Source organism: Hakea prostrata, chromosome 9 (genome assembly GCF_041222555.1).
Source record: "Hakea prostrata isolate BN-2017 chromosome 9, UWA_Hpros_2, whole genome shotgun sequence".
In the NCBI taxonomy this organism is placed as follows: domain Eukaryota; kingdom Viridiplantae; phylum Streptophyta; class Magnoliopsida; order Proteales; family Proteaceae; genus Hakea; species Hakea prostrata.
Window position 1 is genome coordinate 19642541 of NC_142608.1, and position 20627 is coordinate 19663167.

The 20627-nt window shown below is 38.1% G+C and overlaps 2 protein-coding genes across 2 annotated transcripts; one reads left to right on the top strand and one right to left on the bottom strand.

Annotated features, from left to right (window-relative positions):
- Window positions 1–1135: 1135 nt before the first annotated feature.
- On the top strand, window positions 1136–6746 carry LOC149004946 (MLO-like protein 12). Its single transcript, XM_089168268.1, has 14 exons — window positions 1136–1323; window positions 1416–1473; window positions 1564–1784; window positions 2049–2165; window positions 2356–2416; window positions 3838–3926; window positions 4174–4248; window positions 4337–4425; window positions 4813–4862; window positions 4948–4988; window positions 5086–5259; window positions 5343–5378; window positions 5451–5579; window positions 5666–6746. Exons 1-14 carry the CDS (start codon window positions 1207–1209, stop codon window positions 6518–6520), a joined length of 2112 nt encoding a protein of 703 aa, XP_089024394.1. The 5' UTR covers window positions 1136–1206; the 3' UTR covers window positions 6521–6746.
- A 5628-nt stretch (window positions 6747–12374) lies between these two features.
- Window positions 12375–12884, bottom strand: LOC149004947 (uncharacterized). The gene is made up of 2 exons (XM_089135748.1): window positions 12489–12884; window positions 12375–12404 (listed from the first exon to the last, which is right to left on the bottom strand). The coding sequence occupies exons 1-2, from the start codon at window positions 12882–12884 to the stop codon at window positions 12375–12377; spliced, it is 426 nt and encodes a 141-aa protein (XP_088991874.1).
- Window positions 12885–20627: the final 7743 nt, after the last annotated feature.

Below are 20627 nucleotides of genomic sequence, written 5' to 3' on the forward strand. Positions count from 1 at the left end.
TAAAAAAATGAACTAAAACCACCTGCAGAAGAAGCCTTCCCATATTAAGCTCAGCTGATCCTCTTCGTGGACTGGTTTGAAATTGAACTTGATCACTGCAATGTAAGAATGGATAATTTTTTTCTCTTGCAGAGAATGTCTAACCTTCTTTCCCCCCCACTACTTATCCTAGAACTGCTTCTCACTTTTCAGCAATAGACAAATAGATAAGAACTACTAAAACAAAGAAAGCTTGAACCAAGATAATGATTTATATTTATGCTTGACTTTTTCTCTCATTTTTCAATTTTATATGTCGGAATAGGTAAGATTCTTCAACCTATTCAGCTTTACTGATCTTATTTTTGTTGGCTAGAGGTTGATCTCTTCCCTGGCTGATCTCTTTACTGCTGATTTATCATTATTTTTTTGAGAAACAAATTAATCAAATATAAACTACCAAATTTCTAAAAGAATATTTTCGAAGTCAAAGTTTTGTTAACTAGTTGAATTACTCCAGATCATTAATGAAAATTACAATACATTATGAACCATGTGATTGTGATTCTCTAACGAAATAGTGTTTATAAATTCAAATAAATCTAATCAGCCTACATTGTAGTCCTATAAAATTTGATTTAATAGATACTAAGATAAGCGCACCACCAACTCAGCTAGTACCTCCATGTTCTTGAGAATTGTTCATAAATATTCTTCTAAAGTCTAATCTATTCTTATAATGGAGAATAATTTTACTAATATCGTTGACCTTATTCATTAGACTTTTAGCCTGTAATATATTTTATTACTCTCTTATGTTGATCAAGCATTACGTTGCAAGATCATTTATACAACCCTAGTCGCATTTCCTTGGGGAGTTGATATATTTTTTTTCCTAAACGATTAATGGTGAGTTGATATATTTCGTTGGTGCCTCTTTTTTTTAAAGAGCCAATTCGGAAAATTCCATGTTTAATGGTGCATGGCTCACCCCCTGCCCCCACTCAAAAAGAAAAAATTAAAAATAATGGCGGCTGTACGAGTAGAGTACGGAAGGTCAGACAGAAGTACCACCGAGGAAGTATCACATAACTTGTTTACAAATCTATATATCCAACAAATCCCTTAGTTCCTCATAACGTAAAGCAGACCAAACGAGTTGCAGAACCAGTAGCAAGAAAAGGGAAAAAAACTTGCAGTAACTCAAAAGGTCGGTTTGATAAGGTGATGAACACAGGAAATAATTCGCTAGAGGAAACACCAACATGGGCTGTTTCAATCTTCTGTTTACTCCTCATTTCTATATCTTTACTCATGGAAGGTGCACTCCACCTTCTAACTGAGGTATGAATGTTAGCATAGGCATGCATTTATTGAAGAACTACCTCTTGAGTCCATGGTTGAGATTTTCTTTTTATGAATTTGAATGTTCACAGTTTCTCAAGAGAACAGAGAGAAAGTCTCTAAATCGTGCAATCCACCATATCAAAACAGGTGATGGATGAGCTTTTGTTTCCTTATTTGTACCAACTGTAGGGTTTCTAACACAAATTGCAGTAACATCTTGATGTATTTTATTTGTAGAGTTGATAAAATTAGGTTTCTTATCATTGTTGCTGACGATTGCCGAAGTACCCATATCCAACATATGTGTGAGACGAGCTGTGGTGAACTCCTTTCTTCCCTGTGAAGTAAAATTAGAAGAAGCAGCAGCAGAAGAAGAATACCCCTCGGTTACTGAGGAAGAAGAACTTACTTCCAATCCATTCACTGCTACCCTAGAGGAATCCTCTTGTGGATCAAAGGTAAGGCATATGGATTTATTGTTTCAGTAATCAATAAGCTTATCTCCCTTCTTTTCTAACAAACAAAGACCATGCAAAGGGTGGCACAGAAATTGCTTTTAGCTCTCTCTTGCTACTTTTCTCCCCAGTTGATTAAAATGTGATCTCCTAATCCTGATCTTGCTCTTCTTGGAAAGAGGAGAAGAATATTAATTGAGGTTCTTAATTTGAATACATTAATCACTTACCCTGAAAATATTATGTAACAAGCAAAATGCATGGCAGGGAATGGTGTCTTTGATGTCAACCAAGGGGGTTGAGCAATTACAGATCTTCATCTTCACCTTGGCAGTTTTCCATGTCCTATATGGTGTTCTAACCATGTTTCTTGGGATAGCCCAGGTAACTCCAACCCACTTTTTTTTTCTTCTTGACTTTATATTGGAATCAGAAGTCAAATATCAAAGCTCCGTAATGTTACCTCCATTTGTGATTTGATGGTTAGGTTAACATGTAATGAACAATGCAATGTTTAATCCCAAGTGGTAATGGGTGATCAAACAAATTATCAAAAAATCATCCTGAATTTCAGATGAGAAGATGGAGACATTGGGAAGAAGAAACCAAAACCCTCGAATATCAAATCAACAATGGTATGTTCTCTATTCTTCCTTTATCATTCCAGCCAACAAACAAACTAACTAAATTTTTTTTATGGCCGTACTCCACCGTACCTTTGAAAATGGGGATTGTCAACCACCGAAAACGATTTCTTTTTTAATGGCTGTGACTCGATAGCATATCAATGATATCATGTTTAAAAAACGAGTGGGTCCCATTTGTTTTGTTGTTACTCAAGAAATAATTACATAATGTACATCTAAAATTGACAGCTTAACACGTAACTGACGCTAATTAAATAAGGAAAAAAATCTTATATTGTGCATTCCAATGCACTAAGGTGCCAAACAATAGGTTGAAATTTATAGCATAATTTCAAGTTTAAAATAGACTTAGTAATTTGTTTATTTTTTTAGCCTATTGTTTGGCATCTAAGTGCACTGCTGTGTACACAGCAGAGAGCTGTGCATAGCAAATGATGTTTTCCCATTAAATAATGACGTCAAAGCTTCATCCGTTTGGGGGTTTTCTCTTTGTCATTATCTTTCCCTTTTCTTTGTTGGATTTAGCATTTTTACATGTCGTGGTCCTATTAATAGAGATGCGTTGAGCTTTTTTTTTAATCCCAACCTTAATCACCAAGCATCAAAACAACATATCAGATTAGGTCAAACATCCAACCTTGGAGTGGTCCTGTTCCTAATCTAAGGTCACCTTGATTCAATTCTATGCCATCCTATATATAAAAAGCACTTCTGTACCAAAAAATAAAAAATTCTATGCCATCCTCAAAACCAAAATTGAGCCTAGATTTTATCTGGGCTTAGATTGGCTCAGGCCAAACTTACATCCCTAGTACACACAAGGAATTTGATAGCTTCATCATCCAAAAGATTGTCAATCTTACTTGTATCGTTCAATTATTCGACATTGTAAGAAATAAAAAGGTTCAGATTCTATACACCTATGGTATAGGTGCAAACATGTATCCACCTTTCATGAGTTATAAGACACATGATCAAGGTGTGGGACCCAAACCTTAGGGTAGACTTTATACCCCATGAAAGGCGAAGATCTGTTTCCACCTATACATGCATAGGAGAGAATCATACTCCAAAGTAAACACTCTCGTTGTACATGAAAATAAAAATGCTTACTCTTCTCAAAATTACTCAACTATTAATATCTTGCCAAGGTTTAAGTATCCCAGGATACAATACGATCCTAACGGATACATATCCAACCAATACAATATATCTCGATACATCTCTCTATTTATTGTATTAAAATACATCGATCATTACGATACAATACTTGATACAGGACGATTTGTTTCTTAAAATCACCTTACCAACAAGAGTTTAAACCTTCAAATTTCCAGTCACAGGTTCAACTCTTTTTTCTTTGCCTTAACACATAAAATAAATTAAAAATTCTCTTTCTCAATACACAGACCCAAGAAGATTCAGGTTCACCCGTCAGACATCATTTGGAAGGCGTCATCTAAAATGCTGGAGCGAATACCCCCTACTGCTTGGGCCTGTAAGTTTCTCTTTCTTTCTTTTTTTAAGGTCTCAAATTTTAATGCTTAACTAGTCCATCACTTTTCAGAGTACAATTTCCCTCAGTGACAAAGATTTATTAAAATAGGTTTTCAAATTTTACTGAGTAAGAATTTTGCAGATAAATCTGTCAGTACTGAATCCAAATAAAATCCTTGGCAATTTTGTTAATTAGTTACTGGTTTCATATGGATTTTGAATTAAAGATTATTTCTCCCTTCCATTAGGTCTGTTTCTTTCGACAATTCAGTGGTTCAATTGCTAAAGCAGATTACTTCACTCTTCGCAATGGATTCATCATGGTAAGTGCTTCTATTCTGTTGTTTTGTGGAAGAAAAAGAACCCAAATAAATCAATCATTCATGACATCCATCTCTGTTGATTACATAGGCCCACTTAGCTGAAGGCAGTGACTTCAACTTCCAAAAATTCCTCAGCAGAGCCTTTGATGACGATTTTGAGCAGGTGGTAGGAATCAGGTAAGCCACTACTTAACTAAAAACAAATCAAATACCAAATGGCTTTGAAGAAGGGGCTTCCAATTCTCGTGTCTGGATCATCTCCCCCCGATGAGGAACAGTCCGTGCTCCCCAATGGCTATTGACCACAAATTACAAGGGGCCATAGGATTAGGGTGATGGGTTTTTTCAAAAATATATTTTATTACATTTTTTACGCATGAGGCCCACTTAGTTTGTTGTTATAAAGCCGTCGGACGAACACTCTATGCTCCCTGTTAGAGGAGATGATCCACACCCCCAATTCAATTCTCACCCTTATGGTGAATTCTGGAAGAGTGATCTCATACTTATTCTATCAATTACTCAAGAATTGAGATTCTATTGCACTTGATGTGTCTTTTGCAGTCTTTGGGTCTGGATCTTCTCTGCACTATTCATTTTCTTCCAGGCACATGGTAAGAGAAGTTAATTAGTGAAAAGTAATGCAACTGAATAAATGGTTTGTCTTACAATTCCCCATTTCTCGAAATTCATCTGCAGATTTCTATTACCATTTCTGGCTACCTTTTATACCTCTAATGGTAAGATCCTGATCCGAACTGGCAAAGATTGAGGACATCAAATAGAAATAATGTTTGCTTTTCTTCATTGCATAAGCTTCTTTACTTTCTAATGCAGATGGCTCTGGTTGTGGGGACAAAGTTAGAAGTGATCATAACAAAAATGTGCTTGGAGAGTCAAGACAAGTCCCCTGTGGTTCGAGGAACCTTGCTTGTGAAACCCAACAATGATCTATTCTGGTTTGGCCGACCTCATTGGCTTCTTCATCTCATTCATTTCATTCTATTCCAGGTAAAGAAGTAAACACTTAATGTCTTTGGTAAAACTAAACACTTCATTTAAATACTGAACAACACTGGTGGACATCATTGCAGAACTCATTTCAGTTGGCATTCTTCAGCTGGGCTTGGGTAAGTATCTTATTTTGTGAGTCAAAGAGATTTATTTAGATCACATGGTTGACCCCGTTGACACTGTAACAGTATGAATATGGTCTGAGATCTTGCTTCCATGGTGAGATAGAGAGCATTGCCATCCAAATTGCCATGGGTGTGATCATCCAGCTTCTCTGTGGGTACATGATCCTGCCTCGTTATGCACTTGTAACGCAGGTATTTAAAAACCACTAGCACATATGCTGCAATATTTCAAACAGTTGGGCACCAGAGCTCATTGGAATTGGTTAATGGATGAACAGATGGGCTCAGGAATGAAGGCGTCAATATTCACCCCCCGTATTGTGAAGGGTCTAAAACATTGGCACAACCTTGCACGGCAGAATCTGCCTAGGAGCAGCAGATCCATTTCTTCCAGAAGATCATCGGAAACCCAGCAAACTGAAGCCACTGAAACTTCGGTTTCTGATACACTAGAGCTAGCCCTTGCCCAGCGTGTTGTCAAGGCCGTCAGACAGTGGCATAATCTGGCAAGGTGGAATTTATCAAGCAAAAGATCGACTTCAACTACACATCAATTACACAACGGGACTACTGATGCCGATGGAAACTTCGTTCATGATTTGCAAGAATCAGATAATCAAGGGGATGAACTTTTTCCATTCCCTCCAGTCATGAATACTACTTGCGCTAGCACGAAAACCAGTGAAGATAAAGTGCAACAATTCCACAAAGCTGATGCAGTTGAAGTCTCTTCTACACCTGAAATCACAGAAGAGGCTACACTGGACAAACAAATCAGAAAAGGGAACTACGGGGAGATATCATTCGCAGCTTCCTGGAGAGACCTGATGAATGCAAAAGCATACGGAGACATCACTTCAGTACAAGATGGAACTTCCCCAGCTGCAATAATGAGCACCCATAACCTAGAAATCACTGAAGAGGCTACACTAGGCAAACTCATCAGGAAAGGGAATTACGGAGAGATATCATTCGCAGCTTCCAGGAGAGACCTGATGAATGTGAAAGAAGACGCAGACATCACTTCAGTACAAGATGGAACTTCCTCAATGTCAGTCATGAGCACCCATAACCCAAAAATTACTGAACAGAGTGTGCAGCAGAACCATGTTGCTCCTGAAAATGCACACTGAAAAGGCTATACAGAACTAAAATTTCACACTAGGAAACTATGGGAGGTACTTGGTCCTACTGGAAAGATCTTGGAAATGAGAAAGGAATGGAAAACATCGCTCAGTATTATGAGAAATTAATTCAGCTATATTAAAAAGCTGGGATTAATCCATCTCTAATACCAATTCCCAGTACATTCTTGATCCCATTACATTCTTGATTTTACCATTAGTACACAATAAATCATTGAACAGAAAATCAGTTGTTACAGTTGAAATAGCTTAAATCTACTTGTGGTTCTCTTAAAGCCATTTGTTTGATGTCAATATGGTATTAGAACATTTCAAACAAATTTGCTTTTGGTTTTGCATCTGGAATGATATAATTGTACCTAACGATCTCCTCCACCACACATTAATGTGGGGTATTCCTCTGACCACTGACAAAGTAGGCCCTCCCCTGAATGTATAGTGGCATGGGGGTTGAAGGGGGAAGGGGGGACATTTTCGGGTGGAGATAATAGGATTATTATCTACCTTTGAGCGTAGACAAACCAAACTCATTATTTCACACATTGTCTATGCCGTTTCATATTGGTATTGAAAACAATGCAATGCCAATAACCCAATTATGTATAAGATGGTTGTCATAATCATAAATGTATTTTTAATGGACCAAAATGCCCTTCAAATGTGTTTTTTTTAGAGTTTTTTTGCAGGGCACCCACTTTAGTGAGTGAATAATTTGAAACTGTCCACTTAAGTGGGCTAAATTGCATAGCACTCACTTTTTTTTTTTTTGTAAAATTACAAGTTACCCACCTTTAATTTTTTCTACTAGTTTGAAACTAAATGACCAATGATCATAATGTGTAGTAAAAATAATTTTTGTCTTCTATATCTAAGGATTTTAAGTTTTTAAATTTACAAAAAGAAGCCCCTGCCATTGTCGAAGCTCAGATTGACAAGAAACTTGGTGTGAAAAGTCATTCCATTTAAGTGGGCATTTTTCTGGGTTTCTTGGGTTTATTGTGAGTCCCAATCATCATCCAAGAACCTATATCATGGAATTGGTGTTGAGAAACCATACTAGCTTCTTCCCCTGATTTATGGTTGTCATTCCTGTGAATCTTACAGGTAGAACCATAGAAACTCTTAGAAATATTTGGTAAAGCTATTTGTAGCTCAATGTGTTAGAATACTAATAAAATATTTCACATAAGGTGAGCTCCATTGGTTGTGTTACATTTTGATTTGGTTTCTTTATTTTGTTTGATATAGGTAATATATAGTTACTAGAACTTTGATATGGACTGGCTAGTATGGACTAATAGGGACTATTAAATCTTTATGGGCAATATAATGAGTTTCCCTATAAAAAAAATGTTAGTCCCTCCCCTAAACTCTAATGCATTACATTATTCTCTGCACATAAAGTGTTAATTTAGAGAGACTCTTCTATCGAGCCAGTTAATAGAAATGAGTCAAGGGGAGAAGATCTAATATCAAGTTGATCATAGAATCAACTGCAGGTTGAATAAACTACAGGTTCGTTATTCGTGGGAGATTAAAGAAAAAAACTACACTGCATTCCATCTCCAATGGATCCCAAAGAAGATATTTATCATATTGTAATATTATTATCTTAAGGTGTTTTTGAATAAATCTATGTGATTCTTACTAGATTTAATCTTATATGTGGTATCAAAGCAAACATAGAATTGAGTAAATACCCATGATAATGTTAATTGATGAATTTAAAGATCTAAAATCGAACCTGTAAATTTTCTAAATTTTCTCCCCTAGGTTTTGTCAAAACCGTACAGTTTTTGTCCAATAACATTTTTTCTATAATAAGCCTTGAAAATATAAGACCACAACTATGTAGCTCACGAAAAAATGAAGAGATCGGTATGTTATGGTTCACCATCAGATGCCGGACTCGCGTCACATGCTATAGGAATCCAACAGCCCTTTGGAATTATTTAATCATAAATTAATTGTTTATTGGGCGATGAAGGGGCAGTTTGACCAGGTCAATGTGCGGACTCAACCAGAACCATGACCTGTCTAGACAACCCAAATCATGACCCGATGGGTCAACCGGGTCGAACCAGTTAACTAGTCAATGATCTGAAGCATTAATCGATTTGGTTTGGTTTGTTCAATCGGACCAGCTTGACCTTTCGTTTTGTCACACCCCACCCACCGGTATTGGTCCCGCCCAACAACCCATGGCTGGGATCCACAGTCACAAGATCCATGATTTAGCCATTAGTGATAGTAAATGCACATAATAATAAATCAAGAGGAAAAACAATTTAATAATTAAATAAGGATATACAAGTGTCCAAAATCCAATGAGAAAAGAATATAATCAAAGGAAATTAATAAAGTAAATGTTTCCAAAAAGGATATCTCAACAGAAGCAGAAGAAATCAAAGTTTTAAGTATTGTTTTGTTCTCTCTCAAGGACGACACTCTTTTCCTCAAATTTCTTGATGAACGGAGTCATCTAATCTTCCTTCATCGTCTTGTCAAAATGGCGAACCACCTAGATTCTTTTGCCATCAATAAGAGCTATAAGTGCATTCCATGCACCCACAAGTGGTTTCATGTTGTGCATCGCTACATCCTATTGATGCCTCTAGAGTCTCTTCATGGGGTTCTCCCAATCATACGGAATTTCTCCCGTTTTAATATTTCCATCTGAATAATATAACAATAATCCACAACAAAGATGTAAAGTAACGAATCTCATATACATGTCAACATCATAACATAGTAAAGCTCATAAATGAAAGATGATATGCATAATTATGGATGCATCTAGTAGCTAACCATGCAATTCTTTAGTATGGCAGACATACTTTAACATATCACACTAGACCTCTAAATAGGTCTAGTCACTCTGATCCCTTACCGACTAATTACCTCTGTTGGGATCTCGAGCAAGGGGTTTGGTTCTCATCAATCAACCATAACTGGGGTTCAGGTACACACTCTCTCACCACAACCATTGGCATGAGTACTGGTGCATGTCAAGGATTTTAGCCCATTGCAAAGTTCTATAGTAACATACTACATGTGATCCAAATACTTCCCCTATTGCACCAACCAACTTGGTTCAGTATCCTTCTCCATATAGGAATGAGAATCCTCACGGACGAGCTACCTCTGTTGGACTCCATTCCCTAACCTTATGGTCATCCACATATTATTGGGGCGGATGCTTTCATGTCCGCTCATGACCCCTCAGTCACTTATTGGACCCCCATGAGCCCAACCCTAACATATGCAACCTTACCAATGCATGATCAACAGTGGACCGCTGAGTCTCTACATGGACTGACTACCACTGTGATAAGCATGCATTTACCATTATTTATTTGATTTAATTCCCCATACTTATTTAATTGAAGAGAGTTAATTGAGTATTTTTGTGTATTTTTCAGGAATAAAGTGATTTTGGATATTAGAGATAATATGGAGTAAAGTTGGCAAATATATTAGATATTGATGGATTTTAAATCATGGCATTCAATCTTTCTGCTCAATAAATCATGAAAAGTTAGATCTTAGCCAAATTGGAAACAGGTGGAGGTCTAAGGAACAAAATTGGTAATAAATCTGAAAATTGGGTAAACAGACCTACCTTCATTATTTTAAGCTATCTCTCTCGTATGAACTTGGATTTCAGTGATTCAAGATGCTATGGAACGATATCGAAACTATCTACAACTTTCCAGTTTTGCGTTTTTCCAAAATTCGAAAGAATAAAGGTCAAATCGACGGGTAAAGAGAAGGGATTCATTGTGTGCGGGAGACATAAAAGAGAAGCCAACCACAGAGAAGAGGAGAAGACGGCGAATGCGGCTCTCATCTCTCTCATTGCTAAAGAAGAAGACCACATCTCTCTCTCTCTCCCTATGTTTCATCTTTATTTTTCTTATGAACTTTGTGATAATGAGTAGCTAGTTCCTTTTCTTTGGGATGTAGATGAACCATGCTTATTTCATTAAGTTGATTGTTCTATATCTTCTAGTTATTGTGTTTGAGTTTGGCCAAAGATGTTCTATAGCTCAGCAAACTAAGCGTGCCAAGCTTTCGTGAAGGACGATAGTCTTGCGAAGATAGGGCATACCTAGGAAGACCATCCCTAATTTGCTTTGAAGTGTAGAGCTATATCGGTTAGGGAAAATCATTGGGGATTCAAAATCCCAAAGATCTTCACATATTCATAGTTAACGTTTTTGCATTAATTGGTAGATTTAGTTTAAATTTAGTTTTGTTGAACTCAATCTTAGTGACTTAGCCTTTTAGTTCCCCATAGTTCGACCCCGTACTTTCTGCTTGCTAGATTAGTATAGGATTTTATTTTTGATTGGTTAGCGACACAATCACACTGTAAGATGAACAAAGTCACATCACCGTTATCATGGGTCATTTGGCTTCAATACCCCTACTGAAAGAGTGGTAGCATGTATGGTATCTAACCATGTAATCCAGACCTCCTAGGTATGTATCCAGCAACCATGATAGTGTTGAGGCCATTAGAGAACAGTGTCCCAAACCATAGTCCCTAATATCCCAAGCTAAAAATACCTAGTAAGGATACCCTCAATCATAGTTACAACATCCCACCATTCAACATCATATAGTAATTCAAGTACATTTAATCATCATTCACAACATATTATTATCAATGAATCATTCAAACTACTGTAGCACCAAGTTATATGATCATTTAAGCATTCATAGTTATACACAGTTCATCACATTGCATGCCATGTCATATATACATAAATGTAACATTACTTGTCAAAGTAAAAAAGCTATTGAAAGTGCAATCAAACTTCACAAATAACATGTCTAGTAACCTCAGAGATCACCTAGATTAGGGTTAAAAAGATTCAAAAAAATCAGAAGTCAAAACGGAGCAAAGATCAAGTTGACAGGGCCACCATGACCCAACCGAACGCTTATGGCGGTTGGTTGGGTCAATCAACCGCCTTGATCAACCACCCTTTTTTCAGGCAAAATCTCAAGTTTGAAATTCCAACTTTTGATCACCCATCCTTGATATGATTTTGGGATGATCCAAATCCAAAATTTGTTCTTAATATTCCAAAGAGTTTATCTCATTCTAAAAATATAGAAGAGGAAGATTTAGAATCCACTTCATCTCCCGTAACTAAATCAACCCTTGATTCGGATATGAGAATCCATCTTCGGGTGTGATCTAGTCACAATCATCGATGGAAAGATCCTAATCTTCACAACTCACTATCTATAGAATCATGAAGGAAAGAAAAACACACTACTAATAAAGAGAGACAAGTAGGGAGAGTGTGTGATTAACTAACCTCCAACCGATTTGCAAGACTGATCAAGAATCAAACCTTCACCGTGATTTGAATGTTATTCACCACCGAACACTTGTACTCTGCCTCCAAACCATCCACAGTGGCATCCACAAATAAAATAATACAAAATTAGGTAATGGATGGCTATTTATAGAGGGCCGGGGGAAAATCAAGGCTTAAATCCGCAATTAGACCTGTCCAGTCGCTTGGGGCAGTTGGTTGGGTCAATCAACCGCCTTAAGCAACCGCCCCCTAGTACTTTTTAGTACTTGGGTACTTTCCTCAACTAGTTGATTCTAACTTAATCCAACATGTGGGGGATCCTTACCTTGATCTCGGACATCTTCGAACTCGACTTGTCTCAGGCTAGAGATCCACCTTCCCAATATTTAGGGTTTCTATTGAATCTCCTTCGGGTTCCCAGTATGGCAAGTTCTTCATCAGTTGAATCTAGATTCATGGGTTCGGGGAATGGATCATGGGCTTCAACCCGAATAGTCCACAACTTATTATGGCTGGAACTTAGGGTACTCTCGGACCTGCAATACGGATCCCAGGTTAGAAATACGGGGGTAGTTACATCCTCCCCTCCTAACAAGAAATTTCGTCCTCGAAATTTGTACCGTACCTATATGTTTGAAAAAATGGGGGTATTTGGATCGCATCTCATCTTCTTTTTCCCAAGATGCTTCGTCAATAGAATGATTCTTCCATGTAAGCTTCACCAAGGGTATGGTCTTGTTCCTTAGCTGCTTGTCCTTTCTGTCCAAAATTTCCACAGGTTCTTCTGCATAAGTCAAGTCTTCACTTAGACCTTCAGGTTCTTGAAGGAGCAATTGTTTTGAGTTTGCTAAGCATTGTCTAAGCATAGAAACATGGAATACATCATGCACTCCAGCTAGAGACAGAGGAAGGGCCAACCTGTAGGCAAATGGTCCAACCTTCTCAGCAATCTCAAAGGGTCCAATATATCTACGGTTGAGCTTCCCTTTTACATTAAATCTCATAACACCCTTCATAGGTGAGACCTTTGAGAAAGCCCGCTCGCCAACCTGAAATTCCAAGTCTGGCCTTTTATCTGCATAGGACTTCTATTGAGACTGAACAGTCTTGATTGTTTCTCTAATCATATCCACCATAGTACTTGTGGTCTCAATTATATTAGGGCCAAGGACACACCTTTCTCCAACTTCGTCCCAATAAAGAGGAGTTTTGCAAGTCCTTCCATACAAAGCTTTAAATGGGGCCATATCAATCGTCGACTGGTAACTGTTATTGTAAACAAACTCCACTAGAGCTAAGTGGTCACCTAGTTACCTCCCATATCAACAACATATGCCCAGAGCATATCTTCTAGAATCTGAATGGCCCTTTCTGATTGTCTGTCTGTCTGAGGATGATTGGTCGTGCTCAGATTCAACTGTGTTCCCAGAGCTTTCTTCAAACTGTTCCAAAATCAAGAGGTGAACCTTGGATCTCTATCCGATACAATGCGAACCAGTACACCATGTAATCTCACCACATTATCAACATATAACCTTGCCAACTTGTCCATAGTATTGGTGATCTTCATCGGAATGAAGTGTGCCGATTTAGTCAGTCGGTCCACAACCACCCACACTGTGTCATTCCCTTTACTTGTTCGGGGTAGACCTATAACAAAAACATAGTGATATCTTCCCATTTCCAACTAGGTATGGGAAGAGGTTGCAAAAGACCAAATGATGGTAGCCTGATAGCTTTCACCCGTTGACAAGTTCACACTTAGCAACAAAATCTTCCACATCATTCTTCATTCCAGCCACTAGAAATATCCTTTCATATCCTGATACATCTTTGTACTACCCGGATGAATGGTGAAGATGTATTGATGAACATCAATCAAGATTTCTGTCCTGAGGTCTTCTACTGCTGGAACACAAATTCTCTCTCTAAAAACAAGAGCACCATTGAAGGATTAAGAAAACTTTGTCACTTCCCTAAAATTCGAAGAAATCAAATCAATCTTCTTCTTCAGTTCTAGGTCAATCGACTGCAAAGCAATGATTCTATCCCTCAAACTTGGTTGGACCGATATAGCTGACAAAATAGCTTTAGAACCTTCTGGTATAATTTCAAGCCCAAATTCAATGATGGAGAATAACAAGGGCTTACTTAGAGAAGCCAGGTCCACACTTTGTTGATTGCTCTTTCTACCAAAGCATTAGTAACCACATTAGCCTTCCCTGTTTGATATTGGATTTGACAATCATAATCCTTCACCAATTCCAACCATCTACGTTGTCTCATGTTCAGTTCTTTCTGAGTGAAGAAATACTTGAGGCTCTTATGGTCAGTGTATATTGCTATCTTTTCACCATACAGATAGTGACGCCAGATCTTTAGGGCAAAAACCATAGCTGCCAATTCCAAGTCATGAGTAGGGTAATTATGCTCATAAGTCTTCAACTATCTAGATACATAAGCCACTGCCTTACCATGTTGCATTAGAACATAACCCAAACTAATTTTAGAATCTGTATACACCGTCAAACCTCCAGAATCATCTGATATGGTCAACACAGGAGTGTTAGTCAAACTCTTCTTAAGTTATAGAAAACTCTTTTCACATGCCTCACTCCACTCGAACTTAACTCATTTTCTGGTGAGCTTTGTCATAGGAGCCAATAATCTAGAGAAATTCTCAATAAAGCGCCTATAATAACCAGCCATACCCAAAAAACTTATGATCTCAATGACTGTCTAGGGTTTGTCCCAATTTGCCACAACTTTCGCCTTAGCAGGATCAATTTTAATTCCTTCAGCTGACACAATATGACCCAAAAAGACAACCCTGGACAACCAAAATTCACACTTGTTGAGTTTAGAAAACATCTTCTTATCTCTCAGTCGTTGTAAGGCAAAATTCAAGTGCTCAACATGATCTTCCTTATTCTTTGAATATATTAGAATGTCATCGATGAATACTATAATAAATTTGTCTAAAACTTCTTGAAATACTCAGTTAATCAAATCCATGAATGTTGTCGGTGCATTGGTAAGACCAAATGGCAAGACTTTGAATTCAAAGTGCCCATATCTGGTCATAAATGTCGCCTTGCAGATATCACTCAACTTCACCCTCAGCTGATGATACCCATACCTCAAATCAATCTTCTCGAACACACAACACCTTTCAACTGATCAAACAAGTCATCAATCCTAGGAAGAGGATACTTGTTCTTAATCGTCAACTTGTTCAATTCACGATAGTCTATGCACAACCGCATACTATCATCCCTCTTCTTCACAAACAACATAGGGGCACCCCACGGTGAAACACTAGGTTGGATAAACCTTTTGTCTAACAACTCATTTAGCTGAGTCTAAAGTTCCTTCAACTCAGTTGGAGCCATTTGATATAAAGCTTTTCAAATTGGAGCTACTCCTGAAACTAGATTAATGGTGAACTCTAATTCCCTTTCTGGGGGTAAACCCAAAAAATCTTCTGGAAAAAACATTAGCAAAATCTCTGACTACTTCAATATCAAACAACTGTTTCATATCTTCTAGAACATCCATAGAAGAGAAAAGTAGTTTAACATCTTTAGTCAACTCTCTGACTCTCACAATCGCAGCAACTATCTTCTTGCTCAACTTTCCTTGATTACCTTGATATTTGAATAGAATAGCATCTTTAGGGTGAAAAAGCATTTTCCTTTCAGAACATAAGATAATGGCTCATTGCTTCGTTAGCCAATCCATTACGAGTATCACATCAAAGTCTTTCATATCCAGCTTCACTAATTGGGCTTCTAAGTTTCTATCGGAAATGGTCACTAGAAAAGATTCTAATACCTCATCTAATCTCACAACAGACCTAGTAGGAGTACTAATAACAAGTCCATTTTCCAACTTCTTAAATATAATAAGGATACAACTCACAATGATGCAATGAATGAATGAGATGCACCAATGTCAAATAGTAAAAGGCAGAGATAGATGATATTGGAATAATATTTGTGACCAAGCTCGAGCTCAGTGCGAGAGATACTAAACACTTTCCCTGTCGGAGGATTCTGTGTCGGTCTTGCCATAGCTGACATCTGCGGATTTGGTCTCTGAGTGCAACTACGAGAATAGTGGCATGCTTTCCCGCAAGTGAAGCATGTAACATCTCTCGTGCCTGCTGATGCTACTGGGTTCTGAACCACAGGTCTTTGATTACTCACTGCTGGACAAGTGTGAAATCCTGCACCTACCCTAATCCAGAAATCTATGTTGTAGGTCCAAAGACCCAAAGTCAAGGTAGAAGACAACTGTGGATTCTCTATTGAACCCATTGACTCTAACCTAGAACCAATGGAGATTGATAGTGAAGATCCCATTATGGAAACCTTGTATAATTTTGGAAGAAGATGTAGCCTAAATGATGATGGACTTGGAAGATGGACTTTGAGTACAGTGTTGACACTTACGGAAGGTCCTATGAAGTCAGGTAAGACCCTTCCTTAAGTTGGTTGAGGACCCAAGTGTTGACTTTGGCTTTTGGAAATTAAATTCAGAAATTTTGACTTAAGGCCCTACCTTGGTCGATCCCTTTGGTCGACCCACCAACCAAAGCAAGCCCTAGACAGAATTGTTTGTTTTTGGAAGTTTAAGGTTTTGAAGTCCTATTTATATGTAACTTCGGACTAAACCTCACCACTTTGCCTCTTAACTTTTGGAGAACATGAGAAGAACCCTAGAGCCTCCTCTTCAAGCCCAAGGTTGATTCCAAGCATCCAAGAGAAGTTCCTCCATTGATTCTTCTTCTAAAAGGTTAGTATTCAATCATATACTTAATTGATCTATTCTCTCTACTGTTTCTACTATTTGTTTTGATTATGAGGAAGGTATTACACTACTGTAATGGCCTAGTCTTTGATCCTCATAGTCTTAGAGTGAATTCCCATTCACTCTATTCTTTTCGTAGACAATACTGTGTGTTTTCAATGATTTGATCTAGCATGAGACCATGATTTACTCTTACTGTAATTGTTTGATTCTAATTTATGTTAGATCTATTCTTAGGTGGTTTTCTATGCATGATCTATTGTTTTCTTACCCTTAGAATGAATCCCCATTCATTCTAGTCTTTCCGTGAGAATCCGAGGATCAAGCCTATTAGGTGATTTATTGGATTTCTATTCCAATGGCCTTGTTTGATGTTTAGATCATCATAGATAGTCTTATATGTTATTTTAGAATTTTTCCTATTAATTTTGGAGTGTTCCAATGTGATTTGAAGAGTTTCTGACCATAGTTGGAAGTTACTGTCCGTACATAGTAGCTTTGGTCGATCCCCTTGGTTGACCCAATCAACCAAGGCAACTGACCAAAGGGTGCCAGGACAACAACTTTGCAAGGTGAATACGTTCACTCACAATATGCACAAATACATGCTTTGATATATTAGGACTTGTTAATACAACCTAGAGGGGGGGGGGTGATTAGATTGTATCTAGTGGATTATCCCAATTTCTAGGTTTAATTGCAATTTCAATATAAATTGAAGATTTAAATGAAATTAGACAATATCAAACAATCACAACACAAGAGTTTATAGTGGTTCGACTTTACAAGTCTACGTCCACTCCTCTCTTGGCCTCAAAAGAGTATTTCACTAGTGATTCTCTTTCAATACGGTGGGTAGAAATCAAACCCTTAGAATCTTTGTTACAGGGCAAGAGTACCCTTTACAATCTTAGTTTACTAAGTAGGGCAAGAGTACCCTTTACAATCTTAGTTTACTAAGTAGGGCAAGAGCACCCTCTACAATCTTTGTTCTAACTAGGGCAAGAGCACCATCTACCAATTCTAATCAACCTAGACTAGAATTGAACAATCAATACAAGTTTAAGAAGTAATGGATATTACCTAACAAGGGGAGTGACACTTTACCCCTTGTGTGAATGTGATGCAATGAATGAATGTTTCAAAAAATGCAATGCACCAACAAAAAATCCCAATGACCTTTAATAACTCCAAGCTTGACTCCAATGAGCTTGATTGACAACTTTGGAATGTTCTTCAAAGTTGGATGGAGTTGTAAGACTAGTAATCAATGCTAGATCACTCAAGTAATTGTTTTAAGACTTGTGAGGGAGTAATAGCTCAGTTGGCATGGTAGAACCCCTCAAATGGGAGTGGTTGGGCTTATAAAGAAGTCCTCCAATTGCTTAACCCAACCTCCCAACGGATATAAAATTTAAGTGAAAATTTACTCCAAACGGAATCCATTTGACCAAATGAAGCTCCGTCTCAAGAAATAGCCGTTAAAATATAGCCGTTGGGCTTGAGTCAAGACCAGACGGACGACCGTCTGGTGCACAGTAGCCTGACTTAGTTTGGGACTTGGACTTGGCTTGGGCTTTTGGTCTTTTTGGTCAAACCTAAGCCTCATACACCTACCTACTATGTCCTAGGTCAGTCTAGTGACATGAAATGCATATTATTAATGTAGTTACCTATGTGTGTATGTGAAAGTGTCCTAAGTCCTAAATTCATCTTAAGTCTTGATTCTTGACTTGATCTTCGCATCTTCTTGTGCATTGAACTTGATACTCATCTTGACTTTGGTTCTTTGTCAAAGATTGCTTGACTTGACTTGGGCTTGAGTATCCGGTGAATTTGGTCGATCATCCAATGAGATGGAATCGGTCCACTTTAGTAATGAGCTAGACAAAACACAGCTTAATGTAGACATTAGTAAATTATGTTTGTTATCGTCAAAACTAATGGAGGCTGATGTGGCAATGCTGACACAACATTTCCCAACAATCTCCCCATTTTTTATGATAACAAACACACAAGCGATAGAACGATAGAAAGACTTAAAAACTAACATTTATGCACTTAGATATACATATAGCTCTAAAGTATACTAAGTACCTCCATATTGTGGAACATATCATTAACCATCATATGCATCTCATATGTCATATACATTAAACATCATGCTATTATGTTCCAAAATTTAAATTTCTCCCCCTTTGTCATTAACAAAAAGAAGGTAGGCATGGTAGGCTCCCCCTGAACATGAGATTCCTTTGCAATAAAAACAGGATGACAATAGAGAAGAAAAAAAAAACTTTCATTGCATAATAATGTCATTTACATCAACGGACTCATATGTAAAGACAAGTCTTAAACATAACAAAAAGTGTTCAACTATATCATGAACATAACAAAAGTTACATGAAACACATGATAACTGAAAAATATGAAAGAGAATATGCTAGTCTTCAGCTACATCATTCTCTTCATCATCACCTCTACCACCTACACTTTCACTTCCACTTGCTTCAGTATCTCCTTCCTCATCCTCGCCTTCATCATCTTCCGCATCTTCAATTTCTTGCGGCGGCATTGGAGGAATCTTGAGATGAGTCATCATGTGGTGCATGAGGTCTTCAATAGAGCCCATGCGAGTACCCAACGAGTCAAAACGGGTATCAAAATGCTGCTGCATGGCGGTGAGGCGAGAGTCAAGGGCCCAAAACCGTAAACTAGTGGAAGAAGAAGCAGGTTGTTGGGGCCCGGCCGGTGCACCTTCTATGTCCATATCCTGGGGTGCGGTGCCTTGGCGAGCTGCTGCTACTTTTCTCTTGTGGGATGGAGCAGCCCCTACTTTGTCAAGAGGTGTGTGGGGGACTAGAGTCCTCATTTCTCAAATTGACACCAAACTGCCAAAAGCCAATGGTGAGAAGGCTACCATATGGTAGACTCATGTTCCAAATGACAGCAGATTGAATCATGTAGGATAGAATGATGTAAGGGAGACATAAGGGTTGATGGTGGAGGATGTAAAAGGTGATATAGGTCTGAAGGGAGGTGACATTAGACCGGTGTCCCCTTCTAGGAAGAATGTTTCGCTAAATAATTTTGATGATAGCTTTGGCCTCATCAATGAACATGGTTTGCTGAATGTTCTTATAATAGAGGGGCCAATTTCTAGGTTTGAGGAGACGTTTGTAGACTTCTTCTATATGAACATCTAGGTGGGGTATCCTTATAGGTCCAAAACCGACGGTCTCCTTCAGTAGAAATCTGAAACAAGGTGTGAAGGGAGGAGATGGTAAGAGCGATGTTCACCCCTTTGATGTAAGAGGTGACTTTCAAATTTTTGCCCGCTCCTTCATGGCGAAGATTTGCATAGAAGTGACTCACAAGGCAAGGGTAGGTGGGCTCATCGGTTCAAAGCATTGGACCCCAACCCATGTCCTAGAACATTTTCCTTATGGGGAATTGAGAGAGAGCTTCAAGGTCTATGGACGTACCCTGCTCAATGTGACGTTTGACAGTTTGGGATAAATATCTTGGGCTCTAGTGTCCTTAAACCACTTATCTAGTCTAGGGGAACCCTCAAGGGACTCGACAAGGGGTGATGGAGGAGGAGGGGCTCTATAGGATGAAGCTTGGGAGGTACCACCTTGAATTGAAGGATTCTTTTGGCGAGGCATGATGATTTGTCAACCAAAAAAAATGCCAACCAATATAAGCAATCACATTATATTTAGATGTAAAATTTGAGGTTTTAGAGAAATCTTGAAGATTTCAATAACAAGTGCATGATATACCCTATCAAGGGTTACTCATGAATGCACAAGACCTTGTTTAAAATTCAGGCGGTTCAACTGTAATCATAGTAAACTAGATTTGGGAGATAGTTGAAACATAGGAAAAGTTTTCAGAGGCTGTGATTAGGTGGGATGCTGAACCAAATTTTGAAAAATGCAGCA